This window comes from Podarcis filfolensis (assembly GCF_964270895.1).
Source record: "Podarcis filfolensis genome assembly, chromosome: 11".
Classification (NCBI taxonomy): domain Eukaryota; kingdom Metazoa; phylum Chordata; class Lepidosauria; order Squamata; family Lacertidae; genus Podarcis; species Podarcis filfolensis.
Genome location: NC_139613.1, coordinates 26,269,756 through 26,279,304, shown reverse-complemented (window position 1 = coordinate 26,279,304; position 9,549 = coordinate 26,269,756). Strand labels below are relative to the sequence as shown.

The following is a 9,549-nucleotide window of genomic DNA, read 5'->3' as shown; positions in this document are numbered from 1 at the left end:
TAGAACTTTCCTCTGATGAAGCAAGCAGGGCTTTTTTTCAACCAGAACTCAGTTTCGGCACCTCTCAGGTGGGCACCATTGCCATTATAAGAAAACAAGGGAAGCACTCATGGTGAGTTCTGGCCCCTCTTTTTTAAAAAAGAAAAGAAAAGAAAAATAGCACTGACACCAAGTTAACCTCAAAGACCAAACCCTCTTTTCACGTGCCTATTTCCTGACATTTAATGCAGAAGTGGGCAGACTGATGCAAGGATTTAAGTGTGGGGCAGAAAAAAGGAACTGAAAGGTTGGCTGCAGGGCCCATAAATGACTAGGCTTCAAGAGGAAACTTCTTTTTAGCTGTGACGGCTGTTTTGTCTCTCACACCTCCAGTTTAACAAAGCTTTCTAAACCCCCATTCTGGAAAATTATTTTTCATCTGACTTCCATTACTGCAGCTCGTCTGTGTGGAGAATCTAATAAACCCTCCTAATGGCCTGGTGCACGTTCTGCTGGGTTCTGATGGGCCTTTTAGATGTTAGCTGTGAAGTAACCAAGCCAGCAGATATGATGTGCACTGAGGTGAGTGATAACTTGTTTGTCTCTCTATTCGGGGAAAAGCGTCTTCAAGAGAGAATCAATAATTAATCTGTGGCAGTGAATACTTGCATGCTAACATCAGGTTACTTCAAAGGGCTATGAAATTTGCGGTTGGTGGGGCAAAAGTATCAGGGACAATGCTGTACCTTCGGAGCACATTTGCTAAAACCGGCCTCAGGCGGAAAATTTTCTAGACCTCGAGGATCCTTTCTCGCTGAAAAGGCAAACCTTAAATTAGCAGCGATAACCCTGTGCCATTTTAGCGTGGGACTTAATAGGGACAGTCCTATGCGTATCTACTTGGAAATACATTTCTCGTTGTTTTAATGGAATTTATTCTCTTGCACTCGCAATTTTAGCCTTATAGCTATGCATTTTCACTGTGTTCAGTGCTCCCTGGTGCACGGCAAGTTTATTTAGGATTCCAACCTATGAATGCAATCCTATATACAGTTCATAGAGCCAACTCCAGGGGGCCACGGGTGCTTGGGCACCCACAATAATATAATTGGGGGAGGGGACTGGGCACCCACAAAGTCAATGAGAAAAGCTGGCATGAGGTAGCAGCACTGCCTGTGAAAGAGAAGCAGTTCAGTTCCTCCCTCCGCAGCCAGCCAGCGAGGCATCCTTTACTTGGTGGGGGGGCTGGGATGCAGAGGCAGAGTCTCTGCCTCCAAGTCTGAGCCCCTCCCCACGGAAAAGGGTGACTTGCTGCAGTGGCGGAGCTTCATGGTCCAGCACCGGGGACAGAGAGCAGGTGAGGATGTGGGGTGCGTCCCGGGGGCATGGCACACCACCCATGGGGGCATGGCATGTGTCCTGGGGGCGGGGCGGCCAGTACGGGGGGGCAGCCATGATGGCACCCCACCGGGATCGTGGTGCCAGGGGCAGTGCACTCCCCCGCCCCCCCCCCCGTTCCTCCGCCAGTGCCTTGCTTGCTACAGAGAGGAGGAGGAGGAAGAGAAGCTGCTGTGCCACCACCCACCACAACTATGAGCAGGCATGTAATATCGCGCATCCCCGTTGTGGGGGTGGGCACCCACAATCCTGAGGGCGAGATGGCGCCCCTGACACAGTAATTTGGAGTAAGCCCCTTGCTGCCTATTGCACCAAAGATTTAGGCACATCTCCTGCAGGGAGGTCATGCAGCGCAGCATATCAATAAGCAAAAGGACAAGTCTGAAAAATCTTGTCCTGAATTGTGTCTAAGAAGTTTTAAACAGACATGTAGACATGAGAGGCAATGGCGGAGAACCCATTTTCGAGATAGTGCACACATTTTGCAGACATGGACATTTTACTAGGAGTTTTCTGGAACCAGAGGGGGTTGTAATGAAACAGACCACTGGTGCCTTTAATCTGTTTGCAGCAGGGCTGCTGAAGAGGTGCTTTGTTTTATAAGCAGTTTAAATGTACCTAATTTCTGTAGAACTAGACCCTTTTTTTTTTGCACACTTTATGCTGCAAGCAGTAACATCTTTGATAGATGTAGCAGAGGAGACAAGTCACAGTTGCACAAGTAGGTAGGTTAATATTTCTTTCAGCTTTTCACCTTATCAAAAAGCTACCTTTGCAAAGGCAATACTTGATGAGTGTATTTGAATGTGCTTTTAGAATTTGCTAAAAGAGGTGGCATTTTCTATACAGTAGCAGAAAAAAATGTCCCTGCACTAGATAAAATAGCTACAGACTAAAAGGAGCACTAATATTTGCATTTAACTTCCCCTTTTAATTATTCTAATAATTTTTCTCACTTTAATGCTTTAACCTGTTGCAATAGTTGTCATCTGGCACAGATCCCACTCCGGTTTCAAAGATAATTAGGAGTAACAGAACTAAGAAAGGCCTCTGCATAGTGCCAAACTAGAATTGATCTTAATCACAATATTAGCATCCGCATAGGTTTTAAAAAAGAGAGAAAGAATATCAATCACTGGGAGCCTATCTGGACTAGGACTGTGGTGTTGTGGGGAGGGCTTCAAATGCTTAGTCACACCATGGTCCCACTCTGAATCTGTATGTAGGTCCGTTATAGACCTAACAACAATGACAGCAGCTTTTAGCACACAAAGTTCAATACTAGAATTTGCACTTGAAGACAACATTGTTTAGAAACACATCCTTTCCATGTTTGATTTGGGGCATTTCCATTATGAGTACCATTGAAACCAGGGCAGTCCAACACATGGCCCAAGAGCCACATGTGGCGCTCAAGGCCTTTTTTGGTGCCACTCAGAATCATTTGATGCCCCCACTTGTTGTAATCTCTTTGCTAAGCAACAACATGCAGGGCTCAGTGGAGGTCACCCAACCAGAAGAGTCTCTGAGGTGTACTTGCCTGGAGGCAGAGTCAGCATCCGAAGTCAGGTCCAGTCCTAGGGTTGGGCGAACAGCAACCCATGTGGTCAGATGGTCTGGGGTCAGAAAATCCAAAGATCATGGGGTCAGGGGTCAAGACGAGTAGAAAACAGCAATATAGAACCAGCAACTACAAGTGTTGTTACCAGCCTCTGTCTGCTGCTGGAAGCTGTGCTTAAGAAGGCTGAAGCCAGCTGGTTCTCATCAGTGCCTTCTCCTGTGTGTCCTTGAAGGCTGATCAGCTGCAGATGGAGTCACTCCCCCTTCTCCCCCTTCAGGCTGCTGTTCAGTAGGTGAAGCTGGCTCCTGGCCCATGACACCATCCAGCCCTGGCACTGTGTTCCCAAAGCTGCGTAAGTGAGGTGCTGGGCTTTGGGAAGGAGGTGTGAGGGCTCTGACAGGGTCCTCCAGCCTCCTTTGCAAATTCTAGTTAGTGCTTTTTCAGCTTTGGGAAGGTGGGAGGGCCCTGCCAGAGGCTCACAGCTGCTTCCCAAAGCCTGGTGCCTTGCTTATCCAGCTTTGGGAAGGCACCTCAAGGGCTGGCAGGTGGGTGGGGGTCAAATTTTGGCCTCGCTCCCTGCAATGCAACAAGGCAGTGTGTGGCCACGGGTTCTGTATCCAACTACTTTTTGTGACCCACTTGATCTGCCCTGATTTTGACAGTGCCAGTCACATAGCATTATATGGACTCTAATATCTTATGTCGTCTGCTGGTGTAGTCTCTTCCCCTCCCCCATATACAGAGTTTCAGACAGAAGAGTCCAGATCAAATTAAAAATGACACTCAAAGCACAACCCTATACTTTTCTATTCAGGAATCCCTTTGCAGCCTCAGTCATTTGAAAGACCGTCCCCCTCCCCCCTTTTTAAGCCAACACAGCTGTGAAAAGCTGCAGCCTGGACTGGACATTTTGGGAGAGGGTCCCTCTCATCACTTATCTGCAGGGCAGTTTTCTAACGGATATGAATAAAGCCTTAGATAACATATGAGTGGGCATGGAGGTGCCAAAAGCAGGTTCCGGAATGTGAGGGGAAATCCCCTCAGGTTTGCCTTCCTTGTATAGTTCTCAAAATTTGTAAGTTGTCTGACAATTAAAGAAGTCGCCAGCATCACCCGGACTATTGCCTTTGATTTCAGATACAAGCACCAGAGTTTCTGAAAACTACAAAAGGCCCTTACTGATACTGCTACTACAATAACAAAATAGTTTGTTGCACAATACTTATACACTTCGCCTTCCGTGCAAAAATAAAAAAGGAGATAGCATGTCAGATTCCCAGGCAGAGTCCATTTTTGGCATTGGTACAGATTCAGGCCAGTACAGAGATGGGACAATATTAGAAGTTTCAAAAGAATTTTATTTATTTATTTACAAACCCCAATTACAAGAGATTGCATTGTGCCAACAGAGATGCACACATCTCTGTTGCATTAATGCATCTCTGTGCATCAGTGTGTGCGGATCCATAAAACTGTGTGTAATTTTTACAGCTTATTGCTAACAGAAGCTACAGTTGTGAAGATCTGGGACTGAAAGAGATTCCTGAGCAACTACCTAACATAACCCAAGTCCTTGATTTCAGCTTCAACTTCCTGCATTCCCTTCAACAATCAACACTCAGCAAGCTGAAAGATCTGGTGTATTTAGACTTAACAAGGTATGCTAGATCTTTGTCCTCACCTCTTTTTGTGCAAATTGGGACTTTTACTTCAACTTTTCAAGCAAGTGGTACTTGTGGTTACAGCCAAGAGATATTTGAGCCTCAAAGCTAGAACTCTCATCTACCCAAACCTGCTCCCACAAGTCATTGCACTGTGAATCAATACTTGTTAGAAAATTTTGTAGTTGTTGTAAACTGAGGCCAGCCTTTAGACAGTCACAACCTGTGCAGTGCTATTACCTAACGTTGTGCCATGTGCAGCCTAGAACTGACACCTAAAACTTCTATAATGCTATGCAAAATCACCTGAAAGGCAAAACCAAACCCTACCAAGGCACACATATTACAAGACCAGAAATTCATAGAACTTGCTTCATTACCCTGCAGTAGAGTATTGAAAGAAGTCCTAGATGACAAACTCTGGGTGCATATTTTGTTTCTTGACATCTATATAAACTGACTGACCTATCTTGTAAGGAAAGAGGAAATAGGATAAACCACAATATGGCCAGTGTCGGGAAATGGCACTGGTTTCTCCTAAATCAGGCTGAACCTTCCTCTTACATCTCTGCTTGGTTTGCTTGCTGGGGTGAAGATTAACGCCCCCCCTCCCACAGGCACTAATGGCTCATGCTTGAACAGCAAACATACAAAACTTACTGCCCGGTACCTGCACTCAGAATTCTGTTTTTCATACAAATTGTGCTGCCAAAACCAAATGAAGAGGCAAGGAGAACAAACACCTCAATTTCAGAGAATAGCTGAGGAGTGTGAAAAGCTGCTCTTCAACAAAATTGCAAAAGCAAATGCTTTGGCACACTCGTATACCCTCCCCTGTGGTTATATGACTTACAAGGATTTATGCAAGTGGGTGCATTGGAATGTTCCTGGAACACAGTGCATGGCTACAGAAAGGTACAGCGGTTCATGCTCAGCCTGAAATTAGCAGAGACCCTCATTGATTAAAAACAGACACACAACTTGGGTACCCATCCATGCACATCTGTTCATTGGAATTTCCCTCTCCCCTTCACACCCTCCCCAGATCTGCTCCAGAGGGTTTGGGAACCCCTAGAACAGATTTAGGGCACACATGGGGGGAGGAGAAAATGTTTCATTGTGCAAAGATAAATTATTGTGCTGACTGAATGAGAGACAATGAATTGCAGTGTTAATGTTCATTGCCTATTTAGGTTGGAGCAAAATATGATCCCATTTACAGCTGTGCCAGTTCTATTGTTCTTCTCTCATTAAAAATGTAAACAAAAGCAGGAAATCCATTTTTATTGTTTCTGTAGATGTGTATTAATAAGATAAGCATATACAGTTGCGGTGTTTGACTGCTAGACTTTTGTGTGTGTGTGTTTTGTTTTTTAAGGTGTCAAATTAACTGGGTATATGAGGATACCTTCGGAAACAACGCTCACCTGGAGACAATCATCTTGACTGGAAACAATCTTCTGTTTCTGGCAGACAGAGCATTCTCTGGACCTCACTCTCTGAAACACCTTGACCTAACCCAAACAGGACTCAGTAGTTTATCATCCATCCCAATGCAGGGCCTGGGTAACTTGGAGACACTGATACTAAAAGACAACTACTTCCAATCACTAGAGCTCCCATCACATTTTCCAACGAGGAACCTCAAATATTTGGATTTTCAGATGAACATAATACAAAGAATATCAGCTGAAGACATAAGGATATTAAAGCGAGTCAGCAATCTGACTCTCATTCTTGCAGACAACGATATTATGCACATTGAGACCAAGGCTTTCAGTTCAATTTTTTTCTATACTTTGGATTTTGGCCGTTGTGTTAATGTTTCGGTGATCCTGGAAGGGCTGCAGGATGCCAGTACTGTTGCTCTTCGACTTGGGAATTCTTTGGATAGAGATGCCCTCCCCATAACTCCCACCATGTTGCAGGGTATCTGCAACATCTCTGTTGACTACCTCTATCTGCCATATCGCCATTTCCTATACTTCTCAGCTGACACATTCCATTGTTTGGCCAAACTCCAAAAGTTGGACATGGCCCACACAGACATCGGCGAACTACCCACTGACCTGGTTCAGTTGAATTTCCTGAGGGAACTCAATCTCGACAAGAATAAATTTGAGCACCTTTGCAATATCAGGGCTTCTGCTTTCCCCAACCTCACCCATATTTCTCTCAGAGGGAATCTGAAAAGCTTGGATTTGGGATCTGGGTGCCTAGGGTCTTTGTCGAAACTGCAACACCTTGACTTGAGCAGATCTCAAATAGAAAGCGCCGACTGCTGCAGCAAGCCGCTCCGCGGCCTGAGCAGCTTGCAACACCTCAACCTGAGCTACAATAGCAAGCTCAGGTTCCACAATGCAGCGTTCAATGAAAGCATTAACCTGAAGGTTCTGGACCTCACTTCCACACAGATTCTCATCAACGCTTCTCAAGGACCCTTCTGCAACCTGCATTTTTTGCAGATTCTGAACCTTTCTTACTCTAAAATTGATCTCAATATCCCGCACATTTTACAAGGTCTGGAGAATCTTATTGTCTTGAAGCTGAATGGAAATAACTTCGAATCCAAGACCATCCTGGAAGACAACCTCTTTCAGCAGGCACCCAATTTGGAAGTGTTAACTTTATCTTCCTGCAAATTGTCGGCTATACAAACCAAGGCATTTTCTAGCCTCAAGAAGTTAAAACACATGGACTTGAGCCACAACAATCTTATTGCATTCAATTCAGATGCATTTTCCAGCCTCAGAAACATATATCTCAATTTTGCCAACAATAGGATCCATATTATCCCACGTGATATGTTGACTAACCTATCTGGCCAGAGTGTAATCAATTTAAGTTACAATCCACTGGAATGCACCTGTTCCAATATTGGATTATTAACTTGGTACAAGCAAAACATAGATAAAATTGAAGACTCTGAAGAGACAGTGTGCTCAGAGCCCAAATCACTAGCGGGCTCTAAGCTCCTCTCTATAAATCTGTCCTGTGGGTTTAACACTGCTCAAGTAGTATTGATTGCCTTTGTTACGATAGCAGTAATTGTAGTGACCTTCATTTTGATCATACGTTTTTTAAGGAGAAACTACCAACAGCTTTGAGTTCCTGGAGAAAGAAAAGATACAGAAGAGTAACAAAAGCCAACAAATTAGTAGGAAGATGCTTATAAGGGAATTACACTTTCTAATACTAATTTTTGTTCCAGTTGTTGTTGACTGTACAGGCAGTCCTTGTTTTGCATGGGAGTTCCATTCTGAACCCATGCAAGCATAAGCCCACTCTGCTCCAACCCCCAACCCCTTTTCATGACATCTTTATGACGTTTTGGGGCTGTTTTCAGATTTGTTGCAGTGTGCATGTGTGTGATCGCACATCATTCAGGTGCGCCTAAATCAGGAGTTGCCTGTAGTGCACTTGGTTAACTTGTTTTTGACATGAGATAGCATGGCAAAGGAAATCAGTGCAAGGTATGGAAATAAGAGAAAGCCAGAGTTCACTCTTGCATTTTCCAGGTAGAGTTCATTCTCAGTGCCATATAGGAGACAAAAATCGACAACCTCACAATGCACCAGGTCAGGGTAAAGTTGACAGTATCTTAACCTGAAAAATGTAAGGCAGTTGTTCTTTCCTAGGTGATCATTTTACATTTGGCAAGGAAGACTCCTGCTAACTCCTGGACAAGAAAAAGCTTGAAAGTACTCAGAAGTACTCAGCCTAGGCTTCCATATTTGGAATAAAAATGCCACAATAATAAATAGCAAGGCAGTTCTCTTTTTCATTACTGTTTGTTTCTCACAAGGGTTAAAGAGGGTAAATATTACACACACAAATAAGGGCTAAACTGGACGTGATGTGGCAGCCATATGTATTTTATTCCAGGACCTACCTAGATCCATCTATTTATTTGCTGCACAAAGGGAGTTAAACCCTCCCCATTTTACCCTGCCGAGTAGGGCCAGTAAAGAGATGGTTGTACTTGAGTTGCCACTCCATCACTCTTCCTCCCCTCCCCTGCTGGCGGTAGGGCCCCTCATAGACCTCTTTTTCTCTCTTCTTCCATTCTCTCCCCCGCCCCTGCTTTGTTGCTGCTTTAGTAGAGGCCATGTTGAGTCTCTGTCTCCTCCTGCCCTGCCCTCCACCTCTCACGTCCACAGTCCTTTGTCCAATAGAGGAATTCAGTCTGCAGTCCTGCATTATCCCAGGCTGCATTATCCCACTTTGCTGTGGTTGCTATGTCATTCTTCTATATTTAGGCATACTGTGGGGGCACCACAGCAAACCGCAGCAGTTCACCCCCACCCCCTTGAGGGCAGAGCAAAACAAGTGTTCTGATTTAAGCATTCTAGCCGATTATACACATACCACTTTGTGTTTCAACTAAATGTTACTTCAAGCACGTAATAGGAAAGGAAACTCAGAAATATCAAAACAATGGTGGCAATTTTTATATAGCCAAAACCATCACCTGGCATCCAAACAGAAAAAAAAACCTTTTTTGGGGCCCCTTGTCACTAGGTTATTTGGTCATTTATACCCTTTTCACACAGAGAAGGGGACTGTGGGGTTTCACTGCCAGCCTTGCCCCGAGGTTGTGCAGTTAGGTGTGGCTGTCTACAGGGAAAAGTCTCTGTGTGACCATTTCTACATGCACCAGTTTCCCCAAGTGTTCTGGAACCCAGAAAGTGTGGAAAGCCCATGCATGTATGCTTTCCCCTGCTTAATGTGTGAACATGGTGGGGGGCCTGGGACCCAGGGGGTGCTGCACAACAGGAGCCTCTGGCTATCTGCAATGTCCTCTTATGCAATTCACATGAGAAGGGAATATGTTTTATCAGTGGAATGAAAGGCTATGCTGTATGGACTCCTCCTTCCTTTTCTGCTTGTGCATTTATAGACCTAGATTTAGTGAAAATTCAAGGAAGCCAGTTCAAGAAACAGACTCAA

The 9,549-nt window shown here is 44.6% G+C and overlaps 1 protein-coding gene across 1 annotated transcript; it reads left to right on the top strand.

Annotated features, from left to right (window-relative positions):
• Positions 1–261: 261 nt before the first annotated feature.
• Positions 262–8,383, top strand: CD180 (CD180 molecule). The gene is made up of 3 exons (XM_083576159.1): positions 262–561; positions 4,430–4,596; positions 5,978–8,383. The coding sequence occupies exons 1-3, from the start codon at positions 472–474 to the stop codon at positions 7,704–7,706; spliced, it is 1,986 nt and encodes a 661-aa protein (XP_083432285.1). The 5' UTR covers positions 262–471; the 3' UTR covers positions 7,707–8,383.
• Positions 8,384–9,549: the final 1,166 nt, after the last annotated feature.

Excerpts from the sequence above, each read along its gene's own strand:
- CD180 (XM_083576159.1), top strand. The coding sequence starts at position 472 with ATGGCCTGGTGCACGTTCTGCTGGGTTCTGATGGGCCTTTTAGATGTT. Across the intron at positions 562-4,429 it reads CAGATATGATGTGCACTGAG|CTTATTGCTAACAGAAGCTA; the intron begins GTGAGTGATAAC and ends TAATTTTTACAG. Across the intron at positions 4,597-5,977 it reads GTGTATTTAGACTTAACAAG|GTGTCAAATTAACTGGGTAT; the intron begins GTATGCTAGATC and ends TTGTTTTTTAAG.